We start from the raw sequence: 24686 nt of genomic DNA, 5'->3' as shown, positions 1-24686 counted from the left end.
CACAGGCAGCTTCTTTAATGGAATGGAAAGGAAAATCCGTACTCCATCAATCTCTGTATTTGGCTTGTGACTGTCTGTGCTAGTTTGCAGAGTGGTAAATCCCACTGTGATTACCAGAAGTGTGTGTTTGCATTAGATAAACTATGAAATATATGGCATTCGTCCAAAGTCATGTGCGTATGATAGAGAAGCTGTGTACTGCAACATTCCATCTAAATTAATTGCAAATTGATCTTGCGTAGAAGGGGATGTCTGTCCTCTTAAAACAATGATATTAATACTTTGATTCTGCAAATTATAAACATCACCAGGCATGCTTCTGCAATTAAACATCTGTCAGGATTTCAGTGGTAAACCCATATTTCCCCATGGCAGCAAAACCTGACTTTCACAAAGTGCTGTAGTCTAAATACCTCCACTTATAATTTTACCTTGGAGATTGTGTTTTGAATTTGTCACTTTGCCCCAGATAAATTACACTTGAAGAAACACTATGTGGGATTTTTAAACCACACAACCAACCAATTACTCCTCAAATGGAATTCTTTTACTGTGCCTGAAGATCTAGGCTACCACCATACAGTTAGGAAGCAACTTATTTCCCCAGGAGTCATTATTCCTGTTTGTGGGGAAACATGATTTAGCTTCATAGATAATTTCACTGTAAGTAGATTTTCAGTTTTAAAATGACCACCCCATATCAACCAAATATATTATAATATTACATTGCCAGGTATTATTATTATTTATTCCTTGTGAACAGGGGTGTGGAGCTTGTAGGCTGTTTTCAAATATAACTGGATGCTTCCTAATGCTTTTATTATCACATATGAAGAGTCAAGTGACATCAGCAAGTTCATAGGTGATGGTAATCATATGAGGGTTCAAGGCAGCAGACTGTTCTATCCATCCTAGGGGCAGCCAGTATGATGCACTGTAGATGTTGCTGTGCTACAGCCCCCATCAATATTGACCCCTGGCCATCTTGCCTGGATGGAAGTTTGGAGACCCAACAACCTCTGAAGGGCTCTACATTGATTACCCTGATTCACCCCGTCTCCTGGTCAGATTAGCTGGTGACTCCCAAAGCAAACCACCAGGTGTTCATCTGGCTTTAACTTCTGAACAACCATTGCATTTGTATTGCCATCATTAGCCACTTTTAAGTACTGTTTGGTGGAAAGGCAAGATACAAATTTAACAAACAAATACAAAATAAACATATTGGCTTTGATCCTAAAGAAAAGTTAACTTGAGGAAGTTTACAGAAGGAAAGTTCTGTATCCCATCCCTGGCCTACAACCCCACCCCATGCCCCATTGTTCAGGAGAGGCCCCAGACCCTATAGAGAGGCTGGCAGGGGTGTTGCAGGAGAGAAGGAATGTAAAACTTTCTTATCTTAGGAGTCAAGCTATATTCTCTAGCACTCTCTGTCTGTCTGTCTGTCTCTCTTTCTCTCTCACTGTGTATACACTGCGCTGTGCAGAAGGAACTCCTGCAGGAGCCAGCTTGCCCAGTCACTTTAATATAAAAAGAAAATCCATGCTTGCACCTTCCCTTTTCATGAATTGATTTTTTCCTCTGTCAAAATGAAAAGTAAATCCCTTTTGGTCATGGCCTTGACCATGACTTTAAGATACCAACTACAGTAAGCCTGCAAGACAAAGTTCTCCACTTCCCATTTATTTACCGGTAATTCCATCCACCCAGCAGGTTTTCCTTGCTTACCAGGCTTTGGGAAGGAGGTGTGAGGGCTCTGGAAGTGTCCCAGAGGCTGGTAACGAAGGCACCTCCTCACTTACTGGGGTCTTGGAAGGTCGAGGGAGGGCTCTGGGAAGCTCTCAGGGGCCTCCCGTGACCTTCTCAGAACACAGTAAGCAGCAGTCCACTTTGTGGAGGCAGTTCCAGGGGTTCCTGACTTTGTGCAATTTGGCCTTTGGGCATGGACCCCTGGAACCAAACTCTTACAGTACTTGTATGTGGTGGGCCCATGGTATATCTATTCATTCAAAAACTTCTCCTTTAGTGTTAAATTCAGCTCAGTACAGATTTAGGTTTCATATTGCTGGAGAATACTGCTACTCACTTCCATAGTGTCCTTTGAAAGGTAAACCACCCAGTATACCAGGTTGAATCCTGCAAATGCCACTGGAAAGAGGATCCTGGAGTACTGATCTATTTTACTCGTGCCTCCAATTAGTGGTGGTGGCGGTGGTGGTGGTGGCGTAGTAACAGATGTCTGTTGACTTTGAGATGCACTATTGGACAACATGCTTGTTTCAAGGGACTGATCTGTTTGAGATGTCATAGAGTTGACTCGTTTCTTCAAGTTGCAGTTGGAGTCGGAGTGCTACAAGGAGAAATATGGTTACGACACAGTTTGCAAGAAACTCAGCTCTGTGGTTTTATTCACCATACTTAATATTTAAGAATATTAAATTCTTGTTTTCTCCTCTTCCATTTTTTAATCATTCTCCCACCCCCTAGCTCCCACTGCCTGCTCTAAAATCAACATGAAACAAACAAGCACAGAAACACTGGAAGTCATTGTTGTCACCCTTGAAGTCTATGTATCTGCATCTTATCCCTCTGATCTCCATTCTTTGTTGCAGGTTATATTTGGTGGAATGCTCTGACATGAAATGAGAAAACATCCTTATAGAAGAATCCAGAGACGACATATTTTGTTGTCTGTATGTTTTAAAAAAGGAAGCTTGGAAGAAAGCCAACAACTGTTTTATTTCTGTAGCGAACTGCACTTTCCTCTAATAAACTGTAATTTTCCAAGGACAAATTCAAACATCAAATTTTGCATTCACTTAAAAACTGAACCAAAATGGTCTCCATATGCTGTCCCCCTCTCCTATAATTTGCTAGCAACTTCTCCTTTCTGGACATGAAGAATACTCTCAATTTCCACCTCTACTGAATGCAAATTATTATATGGCTTGAGTCTTTGCTTTGTTTTCCACATCTCGCTATGGCCTGCAGCATTTACAACAGCAGTTTGGGGCTAATATGTTTAAGAGTCATTTCATGTTGTGTGTCACCCAGCAAGGATACATAATTGTGCGTGAGTGTCTGCAAGGGAGGCTTGAGGACAAACACATTTAAGAGTGGAAGAAACCAAACGGAGCCTCAACGCTCACTACTGAGGGGATACAGTCACGGATGCAAGCAGGAGAGTGAAGCTTTCGGTTCAAAGCAATGGGAGCCCCGACACTGGTTCTGGGCTAAGTGCTTTCACCTGGTTTTGCTCTGCATTGCCAAGTGTTCTTCATAAACCAGAAATGTTTTGGAAATTTTGCCAGTCTAAATTTCTCTCAAGATTCTGGATTATATGATCTTATTTCTGAAGTGAAGCCAATGCAGTCCGGCTTCTCCTTTGTCCCACTGTTGCTTTTTCAAAATTTGCAAACTGCACAGTTTGCCACAGATTTCAGTTCCTTTGGGACGTCCCCCTCTCCCTTTCTCTGTATTGATGATGTGCACATGGGCTTTACAAAACACTATTAAAAAACAGCTGTCAGCAGTTTAAGGATTACATCAAGATTTGCTTTGTTCTATGTTTTACTGATGTAGAAAGGATAGTTGTATGCTTCAATGGTCAATACAATCTGGATATGAGTGTATAGTTATTTCCATTAATATATTATCATCATCATCATTATCATCATTTCTATACTGCTTTATATTTTTAAGAAAAAAGTTCAAAGGCGTTTACAAACTACATTAAAACATGAAACAAAACAATCCAGAATAAAACATTACTGGAGAAAGTCTAATATAAAGTTAATATTCCAAGCAATATAATTAACAAGAAACAAAAATATTATCTTACCAATTTAAAAATAAAGCATTACAAAGGAAATCAACTACAAAATGCACACTTAATGCAGCAAAGTTAACTATATATATATATTGAACTTTTCATAAGAAAAACCCTCTCCCACCATGCAGCAATCAGCACTGTGTAAAGTGAGGAACAGTGGAGGAGACAGGCTGAGGGTGGAATTGAGGCACATAGGCTTTTCCTCTGCAAAACCTCCCACTTCACTAACAAACATATCTCAGAACCAGAATAATCTTCCTAGGCCTTCGCTGGCTGTGGTGCAGACTCATGGTGGCAAACTCATTACCAAACAGAGATGCAAACTTTCCCACAGGGAAAAAGAATTAACGCAACATGTTAATTGCATTAAATGTAAGCACACTTTTCAATTATTTAAATGTATGCAGATTTTTAAATTGAGACTGAAAAAGGAAAACAAAAGACCTAATGCAGCTGTCTCAGTAGCAAAAAAAAAATGGGTCTGTTCTTAGACAGGTCTCTTGCTTTCCTTAGTAACTGCCCACATCTCTACAGGGAAGACCTCTTTGTCATACGCAGGCCATGGTCATTGATAGAGAAAGCTGGCACATGATGGGATTATTACCAAGTGATCTGTTTACCTGAATTGGCCCTGGGAGAATATTGCAAAGCTTATGAAGCTCATCTCCACTGTGGTTCCCTGCCAGTGATCTGATAGTGTGATACAGTGATAGCACCAAGCGTTTCCATTGCAAAAGCAAAAGATTCATTCCGTGCTACACAGCAAATGCCACTGACAACTTAAGATGGTGTCCCTTTACCTAGTCCACTCCAACTCCATTCATCCCTGCCTGTGGAACATACTAGCAGGGGCTGATAGCACACCAAAGCACTTGCCAGGTTAGAGAAGGCTGGCTTAAGTGCTGTGCTTAAGCACTGGCTCCACAGTTACAAATTAGCCATCCAGGAGGCAACCCTGTTCTAAAATATCCACTGTATTATTGCATCTTTGGTTAGAATATTCACATAAAGAGGTACAGTGGTACCTCAGGTTAAGAACTTAATTCGTTCTGGAGGTCCGTTCTTAACCTGAAACTGTTCTTAACCTGAGGTACCACTTTAGCTAATGGGGCCTCCCACTGCCGCCGTGCGATTTCTGTTCTCATCCTGAGGCAAAGTTCTTAACCCGAGGTACTATTTCTGGGTTAGCAGAGTCTGTAACCTGAAGCGTCTGTAACCTGAAGCGTCTGTAACCTGAAGCGTCTGTAACCCAAGGTACCACTGTATATAGAACATGAGAGTCTGTCTCTCCCTCTCTATCCATACATGAAGCCTTCACACTTTTGAAAGTAGAGATGGAGCTTCTGCTACAATCTTCTTTCTCACTGCACATATATTCACTCATGCACTACAGACTGCCATAATAAAAGGAGGTACAGAGAACACAAGGATATCTTCATATCCCAGCAATCCTGAGACAAACTCCCAAAAAGCTAAGCTAAGGGGGGAGAGGGATTGGAGAGAGTTCCCATTTCAATAGCAACTGGCAGCACCTCCTAATAGAGGCCTCTTTCAGAAATGGAATGGAAATACAACATTTGGATATATGCACAGGATCCCCAGTGATGGGGATAATTGGGTGTTCTCCCATCGTATTTGATTTTCAGAAAGAGAAGATCTTCTAGTGACCTACTTTTCTGTAGACCAAACAAACTCAGTCACTCCTGCTCCCCCCCCCACCTCCCCATTCTAAAATGTCCATTTCTTGAATCATCATTCCTTCGCCACTCACATTAACCCGAATAACTGGCAGGGAAAATGCTTTGCAGAAGGTTCTAAAGTCTACATGTACATATATACGATGGGGCTCTGCCTATCAGGAACACAGATGTCTGATTTTCTATTTTCCCTCCTACACAGCAAGCCGAAGACAGATTTAAAGGGGAGATCATCCACAGATGTGTGTCACAGAAGCAGAAAGAGGGTTATCCATGTCCACTTGCACTAATCATCATAATAATCCTGCTCTATAAATGGAGTCTTTGAGCCTCTGCTTTCAGTCACAGTCACTTTCAGATTTGGCTTGAGGTGCCTTTGCTTTACCAAAGGAATGAAAGCGCTGCGGCCTGCCTGATTAGAATCCTTGTCCCTTCTGCCCGTGAACAGAGTTACACTGCATGCTAATCGCAGCACCATGTCATACACAGGTAGGCCCAGAATTCTGGGGCCTTCTTCCAGTTCTGTTTATGATGGAGGGGGGAGGGAGGAGGGTCAACAATGTCAGGATAAGCAGTAAAGCTTTGGACCAAACCCAGTCTTTCACGTTCCAGCAAAAATTCAGAATGGATATCCACTTCCATTGCAAACACTGCTCATGCCATAACAGCAACTACAGATGGTTTCTTAGTGGGAATTATTTCTAATGGATGAAAGGAAATCTCATGGACCCTGGGTCAATTCATATATTATATAAATAGTGACCCTTACTTTCATCCATGGCAGTTAAGCTGGGGTGTTAGTGTTAGTTTTAGCTGTTAAGTGTTCTCAACTTGAATTTCTATGAGATTATATATTTCTTCTTAGTATGCTAATACTTTCTCCAAGAGGGCAATAAATTTGAGCACATTTCTTAGATATGTCTGAGTGCAGATGGGGGCTTGAGGTCTTAAAATGCAGCTACTATACTTTATTGCATTGCATTCTGCTAACACTTGTACTAACTTATTTTGAGGGTATTATTTATTCACCCTGTACTTTAAAGAGGCAATTTATACCTACCATTCTATATTTCTGTGGAATACTTTCAAGGGGTATTCATATTAAAATATCACCAAATTGTGTCCGCTTTGTGCTATGGATATTTGATTCCTGCTATCAGTGCAACTTGTAGTCAGGCAGTCACATAAAATGAATACTTCTCTATGTTCCTAGATGCCATAAAAAGTTTACACCAAGACATCAATATAGTTATTATTTCTACTTTCCATATATCTGTGAATTATGTACCTTAGTGGCATCTCCAGTAAAGTTAAAAGAAATCAATTACAATAACATCAAATTGGCAGTCAGGAAATGGACCTCTCTTATTTCCTCTGTAATGTATTAGATTCAGGATATAGGTGTTTGATGTTGTAATGCTATTGTGGGGAAAAATCAGATTATTACCTTTGCTCAATATGCATGCTTCACATTTAACAAGCAGATATATCACTAGAAGAGCCTTTTGGCATAATTGCCATAGATTGCCAATAGATTTCCCATTCTTGCAGTTCTTCTTAAAAGAATAATGTACAAAAAATACAATTCCCACCTCCTAATCCATTTAACTAGCTTACGGCAAGAACAGCTTCCTGTTCCAATTGCGATGCCAGACCTCAGTTTGGGATCAAAATATATCTGCAATTTATCTCCAGTGTCTACAGGCTACCAGTTCACACTCAGCTACTCCTACTGTCCAAGATAACTCAGTAAGTAGAGCATGAGACTCTTAATCTCAGGGTTCTGGGTTCAAGCCTCATGTTGGGTAAAAGATTCCTGCATTGCAGGGGGTTGGACTACATGACCCTCATTCTCCCTTCCAATTCTATGATACTAAGAAGCTTCCTATATTTCACAAAATCTTTCTTCGTAACAGCAAATCCTCTCCTTTGGTTCATGTGACTGATCAGATCAGCTTCACAGTTTTAAAAATGGAATTCCTAGTGTGATGGCATAATATGAAATGGAGCTTCCAGCTCTTAGGCCTTGAAGTCTATCTCCATTCTCCCACCTTTAGTGGTTGGTTGGGAGGGCAGTGAGTTGTTTTCTGGCCTTTTTAGTGTTCATCTTTTAGTCAGGTGAATAGGATTTGCTTTTTTAATATCATTTAGGTATTGTGTTTTACTCCTGTTTTATACATTTTTAACGCATTTTATGCTGTTTGTGAAAAGTGACAAACAAATTTAATAAATAGAAACAGAAAATAAGGGACTGGCTAGCCTGGGTAACTATGCATTTTGGCCAATATGGAGGCTGCCATTTGCTGCACCGCCTCAGGCAGTATAATGTCACAAGACGGCACTGACATTGGACAATGCGCAATGATAGCCCTGGGATTTCCAGGGCGATAGGACCACAGGTCCTTGTGCTTCAGCAATTGTTACAACTGCAAGTACATGGATAGCTAAAGCTGATATTACCCATATTCAGTTAAACGGAAATTGCTGCAAGTGACAAATATTCCCATTAAACAGCATGAGTTCTGTGAAATTGATATCATTACAAGAACACAATCTAATCAAGCAGTCTGGAAGTTCACAAACAATGGGTGGTGGGTAATATCCTTCTTGGTCTCCAGTATTTAGTAATCAGAGGTATACAGGAATCCTATTTTTAAGGTGGTGTAGCTAATAATCATTGATAGATTATTCCTCCACAATGGTCTCAGGTCTCATACTATTAGGGGCAATCACAGTATCTTAGAAGAACGGAGTTTATATCTTGAATTATGTTGAAGATATAACTTAATTGCGTGTTGCATGAAAAAGTGTGGCCTCCTTGTGTGCACTCAGTCTGTTGGCAAACAGTTGCATTGAATGGCCTGAGCACCAGCTCTTAGAGAGGGTTAAAAGGAGAGAATCTCCCTTTACCAAATATCTGAGCAGCACTTCCCACATTGTGACAGCCACACTTGGAGATTACAACTGGTGAAAGAGAAAGCCTCTCAATAGGTAGGTCCTATCACATGGAAAGTCTCTCCATCAAGAGTGACCCCAACAATAAACCATGCCGGCAATAAAAGACTGACTAATAATATGAGAGACAATCACTTAAACGATATTATTGTTATTATTGCAACATTAATATCCCACCACACTGCTAATTTATAAAACACGTGTTGATCTTTTTCTTCTTTTATCCAGGCCTGTTCCAGAATTCTATTCAAATCTCCAGTCTAAATTAATTAAAGGACAGCCTACATTCATTTTTCTCTCTCCCTCTTATCCATTATCTGCTTCTATATTTGGGAAAGAAACTTCTGCAATTTGGTCTCTTGATGCTATTAATGTCAGTAACACTAGCAGCAGGAGATATATACAATCTTGGCAGGTAAAAAGCTTTTCCATGCGCCATTTAAAGATGCATTATCTCTTGATGTCACTGCAGTCTCATGGAAGCAACAGATCAAGATTTGCACAGACACTAGTCAACCTGATGCATCACTTGCTGGGTTTAGGGTTCCTTGTTTTAGTTGTTTTTAATGAGTTGTTATGTGTATATATACAGAGAATGTAAATACAGAATGTAAATATAGGACAAATCCAGCAATTTAAATGTAGTATACTGTCTGCTACCAGTATAACTGTAAAATGTGTGCAGCAATGCTAAGAGGAATTGAGATATTCCTTCAATGTTCTTTACTTTCACAGTTGTCCTATTTTAATATAGTCTCCTACAACTATAACACATAGCTCAGATCGAAATCGGATTGTAAGCAGAAATATCTATTGTGCAAGAATGAAATAGAAAACATTTGTTTGTTTGTTTTTGTTTTAAAAAAAATCCCTGCAAACAGGGATATATATCTCTATCTCTCTCTCTATATATAGATATAGATATAGATATAGATATAGATATAGATATAGATATAGATATAGATATAGATATAGATATAGATATAGATATAGATATAGATATAGATATAGATATAGATAGATATATATAGTTCCACCTCTCCTTTTGTAATTCACTGCTCTTGATGCCAAAACGTTTAGTCCATAGAAAGTGAATATATTCTGAATTCCCAAACGTTCTCTTGTTGGGGTTGTGACAGTGGTGCTTCTGGATAACGGGAGAGCCACCATGAAAGCTACCTGAGCTTCAAAAGTGGGATACAAAATTAAAATAACCCCCATAAATAGACCTTGCTGTACTTGACTTACAGCATTATGCATCAAAGGAGTTGATATTACTTGATACCCTTTTAGAAGATTTGGCTGGGGGCCCAAGCAAATATTTTGCCAATCACCACCATCACACATGGAGGCTCCAATACCCTTCTGCATGCATGTTGGTCATTGTTTTTCTACATAAAACTACATAATACCACATAAAAATGTTCCAATTTGAAATGTTCCTGCTTATGTGTTCTAGCCAGCCAGCCATTCCCTTATCCAGGATACTCCATTCAACTCTCCATTTCATGCAGAGCTTCGGTTCTGAAAAGTGGCACACAAATGATGCTAGTACTGTTAAGTTGCACTCCATTTGTGTGCCTACAAATTCAGAAACAGAGTCCAGCACGTCTCACTCCCAGATAAATGTGTGCAGGATCCAGCCCTAGTCATTAAAAGGGCCATCCACTCCTGTTGTCTGACATTGGTTCATGCTGCCTTTGGAAACCTTATTTTGCTCTTACGCTGTGTACCTAATAGCCAATATGATACCGACAAATCAAATGATATTTCAGTCATTTCTACCGAGCCCTTCTCAAATGTCATGACATTTTTTTAAAGCTATATAGCATTTTCTGAACGTTGGCAAGCCTATTATGTGCGCTTATTCTTACAAGTGTCTATAAGGCATTGCAATGAAAAATGCAAACATTAAGGTGCTGCCTTAGGCATACAGGCCCTGTGAACTGGGCCCTGTCAACTACAGGCACTGCCAGCTATCGTCAGCTGGCAACAGAGCTGACACCAGCTTCAGCAGGGTGGCAGGCAGGCTTTATCCCTGCTTCTTGAGCTGATCTTGAACTTGGGTAGAGGGGTTACGTTGTCACCAAAAGGCAATCTTTCCAACCACACTAATTTAAAGTGTGTGTGTGTGTGTGTGTGTGTGTGCGTGTGTTTAAAATACATAGGCATATTTATAAGCAAAATGCCAGCTCTCCCTTTTCTTTGAGCATTCCCAATGGCAATAATGGCCCTTCAAGAAACTATGGCATCCTGCTATCTCCCTAGATTCTCCAGCCAGTTGTTACTACAGTGGTACCTCGGAAGTCGAACGGAATCTGTTCTGGAAGTCCGTTTGACTTCCAAAACATTCGGAAACCAAGGCCCAGCTTCTGATTGGCTGCAGGAAGGGATGGGGGAGAGATTTGATTCAGTTTGCATTTAAAGGAGAATCTAGAAAGTTCACAAACCAAAACACAGCCATCTTTCAAAATCTGTACTTTAGCAATGCAGTTCTTCAGACAAGTAATATGTACAAAAAAGCACATGCTAGGGTCCATAACAGTGAAAAAAACATACAAGCATGTGTTATATTCCCCACCTTGCAACCAATTCCATAGGAAAACAGCATGCGAGGGAGCAATATTTAGCCTACGTTTTGTACTATCATGCTATTTTTCCAAATGCAGGTGAGGGAGATTTTGGTGGGGAAGCATTCAAACATGCAGGAAAGTCACAGTCCAGGGGAAAGCCTTATTACTGGAATGTGCTGATTGCAGAAATCAATGGAAAAACCTGGCCCCTGAGTGTGGTGCACTGACCAGAGTTCGGCTTCCTTTGCTTTTTGTGTTCTTTAAAATTGCCATTTAATAAGCAGAGACTTTCTTCCCACCTCAACATTGTGATGCAGTGAGTGGTGGAAGAAATGTCCCCTGCTACTAGTTTTCTGCATCCGTAAAGACACGGAATGTTTTGTCCCTAAAAGAGATGAACACAAGGTGCAATCTAAACCCACCTCCCTTCTCCACCGCAAGCAGATATGACTAAACAATAATATCAGTGTTAGTAAAACCTACACAGCTTGATCATCAAACACATGGCTGACCTCCTACACTTCAGCAGCCTATACAATGAATAACTGGCATGCAGGACTACCAGCAGGAGTAGAAATGAAGAGGGAAAGCAACTGGGGTAGGGAGTAGGATATATATCCTCAGCACTATCCCATTCCAAGTATCATGACTCCTCTTGGACAGAATTCATTTCTGTAGTCACGCTCCAACCCACTAGCAGTAGCTCTTAAAACACCAAAGCCTGTGTTATCCAAAGAGCAGCACCTTATTTTGGGGTGTTCTAATATCTGAAGGAGTGGAGGGTTTCCCCCTTCCTTCACTTCTCCCCCTCTGCTCAGCGCCCCTTCAGCGAAGCGGCAGGAGAAACGGAGCCCCTTCCATTTCTCCTCCTGCTTCGCTGAAAGGGTGCTGTGCAGAGGGGGGAAACTGTGCAGCACCTCTCCAGCGAAGTGAAGCCTGTGCACCGACCCCTCTCACTCTCCAGGCTTCAGGAGGCTATCTGCAAGCCTTCAGAGCTGCATTCCAGGGGCTTCAAGCGGCTTCAGCGAAAGCAACGCGAAGCCTCCGGAGTGCGGGGGGAGCTCTCCCTCTGTGCTTAGGAGGCTTCGCATTGCTATCGCTGAAGCCAAGGAGCCTGCACTCGCTCCATAGGATGCACACACATTTCCCCTTAATTTTTGAAGGGGGAAAAGTGCGTCTTATAGAGCGAAAAATACGGTAATTGAATTATGCTGTCAGCTCCATAATGTGGTCAAAGCATTGAAACTTTTTTTTCTTTCAGGGTTCCTGTACTTTGAACAGCTGTACAACTAGTAAATGTTGAACAACAGAACCTTTAATGACAGGGAAAACTTCAGCTCCTCAGTTGCTTGCCTGTCATGCAGGCGTTAATGGAACAGGAGGTACAAGTTTATTAAAGAGCATTTCTCCCTTTACTGGTAGAGCTCCTGTACCTTAGGCACCTGCATAAAATTCAACAGATGTTTTTCAGGACATGGAACAGTAGTGGTGTGGAAAAGTGTATCCATTAAGCATCTGTCCATCCAACATAAAATTGTTTAAAGGTCTGGAAATGCTTCCAGGAAAAATATACCAATCATATCATAGAATAGAATCATAAACCGATATGGAGTTCAGTATGTGGTAAAACAGCCCTTATGTTTACTTTACCACAGCAACCCACTTTAAAGGAAGTTACCCAAGGAAATAAATAAGGGGGGAACCCGTAACAGGTTATGTATGCCATCTTCCAGCTTCCTGGGGCCTGATCTAGTATGAACACAGAAAGCAGCCATCCTAAGCCAGGCCACTGACACAAGTGACAACTGAAGCCACAATCAAGTGGAGGTGCCGCAGTAAGGCATGGAAACGTGCCGTGACTCAGAAAGCACTTGCATCAGCAGGAATGATTGACAGGCAGTGGCATAGCAAGGTCAGGTGGTGCCAGGTGTGGAAAATTTCTTGTCACGCCCAACCCCACATTGAAATCTAGTTGGACTCCCAAGAGACTGCAATCTACTCACAGTATAAAAAGACTAGCTGTGATCTACCCATTGTCATTGCCAGGAGTTGTTCAGCTTTTTTTAGGGGAGGGTTGGCCAAAGTTGTTGATAGTTGTTGAGCTTTTTTGGGGGGGGTTACAGGGTTTGGGTCCTGAGTTGAGGGAGCTTCTGCTTCTCTCCTTCCCTCCACCCGCTGCTTGTTTGCCTGCCTGCCTGCCTCCTGCATGCCTCCTCTGATGACACCTGGGGCAGTCCGCCCTCACCACCCTCACCTTGTTCCTCCCCTGTTTACAGGTAACGTCAGATGGTGTCACCTCAGTGACAGGTGGGTTTGGCTTGCAAGAAATGACCTCATGGGCCATTTGGAAGGACTACCTGCACTCAGTGTTGTGAAGAGTGGTAAACAAATGGAATAAATAAGAAATGAATGAATGAATGAGCTGTTCCCATTTCCCTGATCTAGCTCATTGTTGTCTGTAGGACTATCCCAGCCCTATTGGAAGATGCCAAAGATTAAACAAAGGACTTTCTGCATAGCTAGCATATATTTTACCATTGCGCTATCGTCCTTTCCATCTATGTGGCAAGAATTTCTCAGGCCACCACTGTAGGGCTGGGAACCTGTGGCCCTCCAGGTATTTTCCCACTCAGGGTCCCATCAGTTCTAGGCTAAGTTCACCATCCCTACACTGCGGGCTCCCTGTTCAGTAAAGTTGACTGCTGACTTCCTCACTCTTCTTCCTGTACCAGATCCATGTGGAGGAAACAGGCCATAGGAGATGGCTCTGTCCCTGTGATTCTGCATAGAGGTTCAGGAGCTAAATTTTCCTTGACATGGAAAGAAGTGATGGGAAAAGCTTCACCTGCTTAATTTCTCTGTGCTGAGTTGCCAATGCAGATGAGCAGGGCTGGGTAAAAAAAAAGGTAGGAATCCCAGTGAGGAGACAGGGAAGAAAGTTAAGAAGTATCTTGGGGCCATCTAGGGAATCTCTGAACCATGAGGGCATTGAGGAATCAAAGAGGGGAGTGGGACTTTGCCCAGAAGGGTCTCTCTCACTGCTTCATCTGCCAAGCACTTCTTAAATTGCATTTCTATCATGATGGAAACACAAGATGTTTGAAATTACCAGAGCAGCAGCTTTTCCTTCTATGAAGTAAAGCCCTTTAATATCTCATGTGAGTTGGGCACTGCGAGATTCCAGCCATTCCATAACTTTTGCTGGGCTGCATCCAAGACAGCCAAGCATATGGGAAGATGCCAAGCTTCTGTAAAGTCTAATTCCTCCCCCTTTCTCTCCCCCCCCCCCGCAATGACCCACTTAAAGAATGCCAGTTACAAACTGATCCAAGAATATATGGCGTGTGCACATCCCCTTGAAGGGTATACTGCGTTGCTTTCCATGCCAGTGACACAGAAAGCGCTGGAGAAATTTGCCTGGCAATATTTCCTGCCGTGCAAACTGGATAGGCTGAAAATTAATATTCTGATAAAATGGATATGGAATACAGTCATATATATAAATACACACACACAAAATAATCCCTGCGCTTTCACTTTTAAAAGTTTGGGGAAACAACTTACTCAGCTCCTGCATTGATGATGCGATTTGATTATGCAACCTCTCCCAGACTAAGATCACTTTAATATTGTTCAATTGTTTGGCATTCACTACTTTGGCTGTCTCTTCCTATACGATGCTTATTATCAGAAATGTGAGCAATTACCGAGACTATCTCGTCCTCCGCCGGTACGGTAGCTGCTGAGAGCGCGGCTGCTAGTGCGGCTGCCCTGGCTGCCTTCTTCATTGCTCTCTGAGTCTGAAGATTGGTAAAGTAGTTGACAGCTGCAAACTCGATAAGTGCAGAGAAGACAAAGGCAAAGCACACAGCAATGAACCAATCCATGGCAGTAGCATAAGACACCTTGGGCAAAGAGTGGCGGGCGCTGATGCTCAGCGTAGTCATTGTGAGGACAGTGGTGATCCCTGCAAAATAAGGGTGACAAGGAAGCTGTTAGGCCTCTGTATGTATCCTTTTTCAGGCTTCCAAGCTCTGCACACACCAACTTCTCTTTGCGTAACTGCCATGTACCCAATAAACAGATTTAAAGCCTGAGCTAGAAGCCACAGCAAGTACTATTCATTTCCACTGGCAGGAGCAGAGAAGCGTTCCGTGGCACTCAATTCCTAAAGCTGCAGAGCTACAGGCTTGCAATGAGATCCTATGGAAGTTCATTAGAAACCATCTCCCCGGCAAGAGTTCAGTTAGATCCATGACTACACAGAAGATTCAGTGGCACTTACCCCCAGGTAAATCCTCAACACATAGTTTTCCTCTGCCACATTCTTTAATTAAAAACAATGCTAATCTCTATCGCAGTACAATACCCTGAACGAACGAAGCAACGAGCAAATGAAGGTCATGAGAAGAAAGCATGAATACCAGCCACAGTTCTTGCTGGGACAGCTTCTTTGTTGATCCAAAACACAACTTGGGACAGGATTACAGTCATAATGCAGGGGATGTATGTCTGAATGAGATAGTAGCCTATTTTCCTTTGCAGATGAAAATAGAGTACCTGAAGTGAATACTCGCCTATGAGAAACACACAAAGCAATGAAAAATGGTGGATAAATGGAATGATGCAGAGTGGTTTCGGGCAGAGATGATAGTACCAGCATACCAAAAACTGTCCTAGCTGGAACAGACTCCTTATTAATCCAGAAAGACACCTGAGAGAGGATGACTGTCATGATGCAGGGAGTATATATCTGAATCATGAAGTAGCCCATCTTCCTTTGTAAGTGGAAATAAACAGTCATTATTACGTATTCACCTGTTAGGAAACAAGTATATCAGCATTATCTTTGTCCATGTATTAGAGAATCTTGGAATGTCTTAAATAAACACATAGGGAGGGCTGTGTGTACTCATCATTAAAAAATAACAATTCTGTTATCAGGAAAAGCTGCGTTTGCAACATATTCTACCCTTTTGCATTTCCCCCGTATTTTTCAATTAATTCTGGTTTTACTTTATATTAGGGAGGCCTTGTCCACATCCCTTTGAAATGCTAGGCTTCTCAGATTTCAACAGACATTGTCCACAAACTTCCAGGCATAACTTCACAACCATATGGACTAAACAATTTTTTTCGGGGAGGCATAATGAAAGAGAGCACAGGAAGCTGAATTTTACACCCAAGACAACATTCTGTATTTCCCACGTGTTCCTGCTGTATATAAACCTTGTGAATAAAATGGTATAAAATGCTTTTGCCTAGGAAGCTTTGAGGCAAAGTGTGGATTCAGAGTCCCATAACACACCCGCTTCCTTGCCTTTGCACCTCAGCCTATAACTGCCTTCTGCATGGCAGCAAAGAGAGCTGGCCTGGAACTGGGAGGAGCCATCAGAACTCCCAGCAATAGATTCATTATCATTTATTCTCCAAAGGACTAGCACTTGGAGCAAGTGTGCCATTGCACACATAGTCAAGTCACACTGTGAGCGTGTAAAATGTATCATGTTGAAAATCTCAGTGGTCATTTTCTAATGTTGGCACTCTGCATGCAGATGTGATCTTACCTGTATTGGATTTTATCGTTTCACTAGAGACTGTTTGCCCTATAAGATCATACTGGAGGAGACTGGAAGATTCTTGTGGAATTTCCACCGAATACAATGGTCCTTTTTTCCAGGTGTAAATAATCTCACTTTTAGGATAGGCGTCTGAGTCAGGCAGGGAGAGAGAAAGAGAGAGAGGAGGGGGGTTGTCATGCGCTAATTATACTTAACTCCTAGTGCCAAAATAAGCAGCAAATCTCTTCTTTGGTAGACGCTGCTGCTGAAGCACACAGTGTGGTGTGATCTATGTTCTATGCACTGTTCCCGTTGCTGTTAGTGAACCATCACATGCTCTAGTTCAGAATGGCCAGAGAATACTGTACTTTGGCTTCTGCAGACTCTCTGTTTGTGCTAGAGGGTCTGAGTATTGAAAATGCAAGAAGTATTTCAAACTCTTCTGGTTAAAGAGACTCAGGGATTTGCTCCAGGCTTATCTCACAGTCTAGATGTATGGGGAAAATGGACACCCCCATATTCCATTTGCTGAAAGAAAAGCCAACGAGGCAAACGTTTTCTTCTTCTCCAGCACGACTCTTTAGTTTCCGTGCAACTTTCACACTTGTGGACAGGAGGTCCTAATAGCTGTGAAACGCAAGGGGTACAATGCAGGCCCGGGCACAATGCAGCCACTGGCGGAGGAAGAGGAGTGCAGGGGGAGTGCATCGTCCCTGGCAGCACGATCCCCAGGGTGCCATCGCGGCTGCTCCCCCGCCCGCGCTGGGCGTCCCATCCCCACAGGCGGCGTGTCACACCCCTGGGACGTGCGCCAGCCCCACCCCCGCTTGCTCTCCGCCCCCGGTGCCGAAGCATGAAGCTCCGCCACTGAATGCAGCTCTCCAAGCCTCTCTGCCTGGCTTCTGGAACTCTGCCCAGGCCACACCCCTCACTGACCCTGTTTTGCACCCTGAGTGTTTTTGCCAGGCTGAAATCTGCCCATGAACTCAGTTACTGCCTCTTGTTTGCCTGGATGGGGGATGCTTGAGGGTGAGTGGGTGTAGAAACTAGCCTATTCTACAAAGGTAAAATTTACATTAATTGTTCTGCCCACTTCTGCCGCTGGTCTCACTACCGCTGGCAGCTTGCCCAGAATGCAGTACGCAGTCCTCAGGCTGAAAAAGGTTCCCCTTCCTGGCACAGCATAAAATTTAAACGCACACCAGATTAGCACAGCAGCCAGTCACAACAGCATTATTATTCCCCCATCACGGTTTTATTTATTTATAATATTTCTCTTACCCGCTCTTCATTACCAGAGCAATCCCATTACCATCACATTGACATTAAAATCACGTACACGTTTAAACAACAACAGGCAGGAAAATATCCAAATTAGCACGCAACCAGCAATGTAAAATAGCAATGCAAAAAAGGCATTCAGCTGATGCCAAAAACTCAGCAGAATCAGCACCAACCACTTCTGGGAAGGGAGGGAAGTCTAGAAATAGTTTGGTGAGTTTCCTCCATAGATCTTAATTCATAGGCAGGTCAATAGAATGAAGACTCTGTCTTCAGTCAGTGCAAGCAGCTTGAACTTTGCTCAGCAGCATGTGAAAAACATCCACAGAGCTCTTTCAAGACTGGTGCAATATGTTCATGGTGGCAATCCTAGCCATGGCTGTTCCAAAGTAACTTCAAAGGCAACCTGACATTTTACATTAATCCAGTCTTGAGGTTACCAGCACATGGATCATTCTGGCCAGACTATCCAGGAAAAGCCACAGTTGCCTTAACAGCCAATGCCAGCGAAATGTATTTCTCTCCATAGAGACCACTTGTGCCTCCAATGACAGTGATGGATCTCAGAGCATCCCCCGGAATATGTGTCTGTTCCTTCAGAGGAAGTGCAGCTCTGTGGAAAACAGGTAACTTGCCCAGTTTCTGGGCCTGGGAACCAGCCACCAACCAAGTCTCCATTTTATTGGGAACCTGTCTCAGTGTTGGTGTCCATTTCAATTTTATTCTCAAGGTACCTCAGAAACTTGTCACAGCAGCTTTCTAAGTGTTCTAAAATCATATTAACAGGAATCAATCTTTAAAAATTCCCCTATGGTGGAGTATTTTAATTTCAATGTCATCTGGCAGGGTTTTTTGTATTATTATTATTATTGTTATTATTATTATTATTATTATTATTATTATTATTTCTTTTGTTACAACTGCAAATACAAAATTGAAAGAAAGAAAAATTCCCATACCACTCAGAACAACTCTGACACATAGCTATCTGAGGATGCAACAGAGATCCTTCTTTGCCACCTTCACCACCATGTGGTAGGAACAATTGTGTCCTCTAGCAAACATTATGTCATCTTCCTGCTCAGATTTGCTCTACTTGCATTCCAGCCATTGTCCAAATTGCTTCATTTTCCTAAGCCGCCTTGAAAATAAGGGAGAAGACGGGGCTCCGTGCCACTGTGATCACGTTGAATACCTGCTTCACCACACCATTCCACAGCAACAATAGGGCTCAATAAGATCACCGCCTCTGTCACAAAATCCCTTGGAGTATTCAGGAATCCATCAGATTCCATTAGTCTCTGGGTGTGGACCATCTTTATGTGTCCCCAATCCCTGCAGTGGAAACTGATGCCATCAGACCAAACCTCACCAAGGAATGGTCTGACCATGACAGTGGATTAACTTTCCTGTACACCATTTAGACATGACTGTTGTTAAGTGGAAAACAGATACAGTGGAACCTTGGTTCTTGAACTTTATCTGTTCCGGGACTCCATTCGACTCCTGAAACTGTTCGAAAACCAAGGTGCGGCTTCTGATTGGCTGCAGGAGCTTCCTGCACTCAAGCAGAAGCCACGTCAGATGTTCAGGTTCTGAAAAACATTCAAAAACCGGAACACTTACTTCCAGATTTTCAGCATTCGGGAGCTAAAATGTATGAGTACCAAGGTGTTTGACAACCAAAGTAAGACTGCAAAGAAAAAGAAACTACAAGCCCCCTGCTCCAGACTATCCTCTTTAAGTTCTGGCGCAAATACCAAATCAACGGCATGCACTGCAGCATGCTCCTTGGCGGCTGTGGTAGCCGTGAAGTCCTGAGTTGGGGTGGGTGAGGCACCAGCAGCACCCCTATTTTGCCTCCCGGGCCCACACTAGATGCAATCCCTTGAATTCTACACAGGAGTGGAACGGTCTGATGAGTAAGACAGAATCCTTATGGACCACAGTGACATCCTCCTTGCCCTGCTGTTTACCAAAGTACTCAGGTAGATAAAACTGCACCAGGTCAATTCCACCCAACTAGTCCACCCAGGTCTTGGTAATACACACCAGCTTAGCTCCCTCATCTATGACCAAATTGTGAGTGACAGATATTTTCTTAAAGACCAACTTGGCGTTAAGTAACCATACCAGAGTGGCTGAAAGGACAATCTAGGTCTTGGTGGATGGAGAAAAGACTCAAAAAGGGCACAGCTATCAACCATCTCACTCCCCCTGCTCCTCACTTTTGTTGTATATGGTCACTGTGCTTATCTTCCATATATTTATTCTTTACACAGAACTGTCGCCATTTGTACCTCTTGCATTTCATGGCCACCTGGCCCCAGTGGGTTAGTTCTGAATGAAATTGGTTGAACAGAGATCCCAATGAAATCAATCCAACAAGTTAGTCATGACTTAAGTCCCACTGATTTCAATGGGACCAACTTAGCAACTAACTAAGCACTGATCCAAGTCTATGTTTTATATATTTTTCTCCATAGGGTGGGTGGTGGATGAATGGACAGCTGTCTGCCAATTGAGACCAACATTTTAAGCATTTGATAAGATGAGTTCTAGTCCAAAATAGCTTACTCCATAATAAATCTATTAGTCTATAAAGTGCCAAAAGACACTGTCGTTTTTGTTGCAGCAGGCTAATGCCATCCCTGTGTTCTAATTTTCAAAGTAGATGAAACTTCAGGAAGTATTATACTGCAATTCCAACAAGACACATCCACCTCCCTCAGTAAATCATTAATTGTAACTATTCCTATCATGCATGATAACTAAGCAATAGTGATGATATCCAGGTTTATGCAGAAACCACTGAAGCATCTCTCCAACCCAAAAATGTTGCCCGTACGTTTTAACCTGTGGCTGAAAGAAAGGAAGCCATGGCATCCTTCACAGAGCATCTTGAAGCCTCATTCATCATGTCTTTAGGTACTCTCCCTCCTTCCACACCAGCAGGTGAGAACTTCCATATTCCTACTAGACTAGGCGACAAATATCACTTCCCTTGCCAAAGAACTGGAGAGGGAGATGTGAAACTAAGAATTAAATTCAGGAAAGATCCTTTATTTTTCCATCAACTTGAGCAAAGCACCCTGAAGCGAGACTCAAGGCAAACTTGTTTTCACATCCTAAATAAAATTCCATGAGACAGCTTTTCTAAACTTGAGATCTGAAGCATGGCATCTTTCATCCCCAGCTTCCAATTACAAGGCTTCACACAAGCTTTGATAGGTAAGTTCAGTGCACAATGGCCAAGTTTCTCTTCCACTGTTAACTCGTCCTTGTGCAGCAGACTCCTAGGCAAATAGTTTGGCTGGGAAAGAATAAAGGGTTGAGTGTGTGCCCATTTTCTCCCTTGGCACCGATTTAGCACACGGTATGAAATCTTTGACTCCCCAGATGCTGCTGGACTACAACTCCATTTTCCCTTACCATTGGCCATGCTGGCTGGGGCTGATGGGAGTTGAACAACAACATAGGTTCTACGCCTATGAGTCCTTATCTTAAAGCCTACTGACCCAAGCAGGTATCATTCTTGAGGATAGCCAAGCTTTACCAAGTGATTTTCTCTAAAAGGTTTACAGCAATGACTAAAATTGCACTCCTGGTTGTAACTTAAGATTGGAATAAGCATTTCATTCTCCTCAGCCCCTTAAATATAAAATGCTTCTTAAAGGAATAAATAAGGAAAGTGGCTGTGGGGATCAGTGTCAATTCTGATGCACCCCAGACTTACAACCACAGACACTGAAAACTTATGACTATTACTTCTTCTTCTTCTTCTTCTTCTTCTTCTTCTTCTTATTATTATTATTATTATTATTATTATTATCACTGCACCAATCATTACAAGTTACTACCAAGGCCATGTTCAGCTGAGGTAGCAAAGCACAGTCCAGGAACTCTGTAAGAAAGCATTGCTTTGAGCAGCCGACCTGGTTGCCTAGCCTAGAAGATCCTACTGCAGCAAATTATTTCATTAAGGGCCCATTTTTAAGAAACATACTAGCATTATAAGAGATTGCGCTAAAGACCCTATTTCAAGAAACAGTATATCAAGAGGCAGTATATTATGTTGCCTAAGACTTTGCTTCTACTGAAAGATAGGAACTATTTGCATACTTACAGCTCCCAAACTTCAGGGGACAAGCATGTCCATCCATAGGGAAGTTTACCAGACGCATAGGACAGTCCGCATTAATGGTAAGTCTACAAAGGAGAGCAGAATTGAGCTGAGTTAAATCACCAGCAGATTGGGGGGGGGGTGGAAATACATGTCAGAACAAAAGTACATGCCATTAGAGTGCCTACTTACCTCATGGTATAGAGGATGGTGCCGTTCTGCATTATCCTGAAAAGTTTGTTTGGAGTTGTCATATTATGAGCAATTGACTTCTTCCCGTTTCTAAAAAAGGTGTCTGGTGTCCATATTTTACTGACCATTAAATTGTTCAATCTCAGAATTTCAGTGGGCCCACCAAATTTCAACCTCTCATCAATCCACATTTGCCGAAAGAAAACATCCATGGTATATTCCTATTGAGAAAACAAGTGAGCTGAAGATCAGGACCCAGCCTCTCTAGTAACAATATATGGTTACTTAGTGGGAAGGCTTACATGCACATGTTAACCACACTCCATTCACTACTTAATCACTTTAATCCTATTATCCTTAAGCAATTCCTTAAAAAGGAGCCAGCCTATGAAAGGAAAACATATCCTATTTCATGATAAATTGCCCCCAATTAATCAGTGAATAATGGATAATTTGCTATCACAAAAACAGATATCTTGATATGTATTCATAAAACAGAATGTAATTCCTGAAACTAATGCCTTATAACAGATATGTGGTATTGATTTAGGATGACATTTCTTTTTATTTTTTAGCAGAGGTTTGGATTTAACTGGGTTGTGGTTGGGTAAAAGCTTTCCTGGAGTGAGAGCCAAGGGAGTGGGTGGGAAGAGATTTAGTGGATTTGTATAGATTTGTTTTTGAACTAATGTATAAGAAGAGGAAGAGATTCAGGAGGTTTGAAGTATAAGCAAGACAGTCAACACTGTCTGGCCCAAGGCATTTGCTACAAATGGTGCCCCTCTGCTTGCTGTGCTATTCAAACATCAGTTCCTGCCTTCTTCTATCCCCTCTCTTCACACTGATAGTACTTCCTGAACCAGGTCTCTTCCCCCTGCAGGCAGTTGTAGGATCAAGAGTGCCATGTTCACTGTAGATGAGTAGTGGGAAATCTCTAACAAGGGGGTCTAACCCAGCCCACCAAGCTTCCCCATCCAACCCCCAACCCAAACACAGCAGACACCTATAGAAATCCAATATAATGAAGAACTTGGAAGGGAGATTGGAGCCTTCAGGACAGAACACTGTGTTTTATTATTCTGGTAACGGTGCAACTTATAACCTAACTTTTGTCCTCTTGGAAACACCAGGGCTGTTGGATCATAAAGATTTTGCCTTCAAAACCCCAGTTCACATAAATAAGAATCCTAGTTTTTGGCTGCTTCTCATTCAAATTCAGGAATGCCAGAGCAAGTTGCCAGCAGGCACTGACGTACTCACTAGCTGATTTCAGACACAACACTCAAGTATGATTTAACCTAACGTGAACAAGCCTTGGGCTCATCAACTCCATTCTCCTCTGGTACAGGCACAGTTTAGTCTAACGTCCAAACCTGGGCAAACTCTGTTTAGTCTTAACTATGGTTTACTGAAAGCCAACTTTAAACCATGGTTTCTGATCCTGGTTTATTTCTTTAAACTATAATTAACAGTAACCACAGTTTGAAGTTTGGAAATTATGCTAAATTGCCATTAACTGGAAGCAAAAGTGATAGCTCCAGATATCCTCTTCAAAGCCACACCAGAAGAGGTGAGAGGAGCAGCCAAGCCCAAAGGTTGTTCGCATGACGCTTAACCAAGTTTAGCATTAGGTCTGAATACACCACTCCATGTTCCCTGTGAACATCAGACTGCACTTCTAAGTAAATAAACTGGTTATAGAAAGCTTCACTTCTGTTTTTCCCCTATAACATATCCCTGCTCATCAAAAGCCTCACCAACTTTTATGGCATTATACGGTATATTGTTTTTATTTTTTAACAATCATTTATGCCACCCATATTTGTGAGATTGTACCTCGTATTTCACTTCTCTTCTCAGCGCATTGCAATGCATTTTGTAAGAACTTTTTAAAATCCTTGGTAGGTAGAATGGACAGACAAAACCCAGGATTGAGGTTGGAAGCACCTTATTTTACCAACCAGCCTTTCGCCTATACAGTGGTACCTCAGGTTACATACGCTTCAGGTTACATACGCTTCAGGTTACAGACTCCACTAACCCAGAAATAGTGCTTCAGGTTAAGAACTTTGCTTCAGGATGAGAACAGAAATCGTGCTCTGGCGGCACGGCGGCAGCAGGAGGCCCCATTAGCTAAAGTGGTGCTTCAGGTTAAGAACAGTTTCAGGTTAAGAACGGACCTCCAGAACGAATTAAGTACTTAACCCGAGGTACCACTGTATACTCAACAATAAGTCTCAATGATGCCAGGGGGAACCACAAGCATGATTGCAGCCTTTGGATCATTGATTGTTCAGACATAATAAAAACATTCTAAGAAGATTCTAGATGCATACACACTACTGAGTTTGTAGCACAAAAATGTAGCTCCCCCCCCCCCCCCAATTTGGAATAGTTCTTGCTTGTCTTGAACATGCTGCTTTCAATTTAGAGCCTAGATCCTGCCATCTAAGGGTGGGTGTGGTTACTTAA

General features: G+C 42.2%; 1 protein-coding gene across 1 annotated transcript in view; it reads right to left on the bottom strand.

Moving 5' to 3' along the window:
* GABRA6 (gamma-aminobutyric acid type A receptor subunit alpha6) overlaps positions 1 to 24686 on the bottom strand; it is a 30375-nt gene that overhangs the window by 3231 nt on the left and 2458 nt on the right. The window contains exons 4-9 of the mRNA XM_083482404.1: positions 22215 to 22435; positions 22026 to 22108; positions 16625 to 16768; positions 15723 to 15875; positions 14765 to 15024; positions 2087 to 2350 (exon numbers count right to left, since the gene is read on the bottom strand). Of these exons, the coding sequence (XP_083338530.1) occupies positions 2087 to 2350; positions 14765 to 15024; positions 15723 to 15875; positions 16625 to 16768; positions 22026 to 22108; positions 22215 to 22435 (1125 nt within the window). The remainder of the gene's footprint in view (positions 1 to 2086; positions 2351 to 14764; positions 15025 to 15722; positions 15876 to 16624; positions 16769 to 22025; positions 22109 to 22214; positions 22436 to 24686) is intronic.

This window comes from Podarcis liolepis, assembly GCF_965112155.1.
Source record: "Podarcis liolepis genome assembly, chromosome: 2".
NCBI lineage: Eukaryota > Metazoa > Chordata > Lepidosauria > Squamata > Lacertidae > Podarcis > Podarcis liolepis.
The sequence above is the reverse complement of the archived record's forward strand: the minus strand, read 5'-3'. Positions and strand labels throughout refer to the sequence as shown.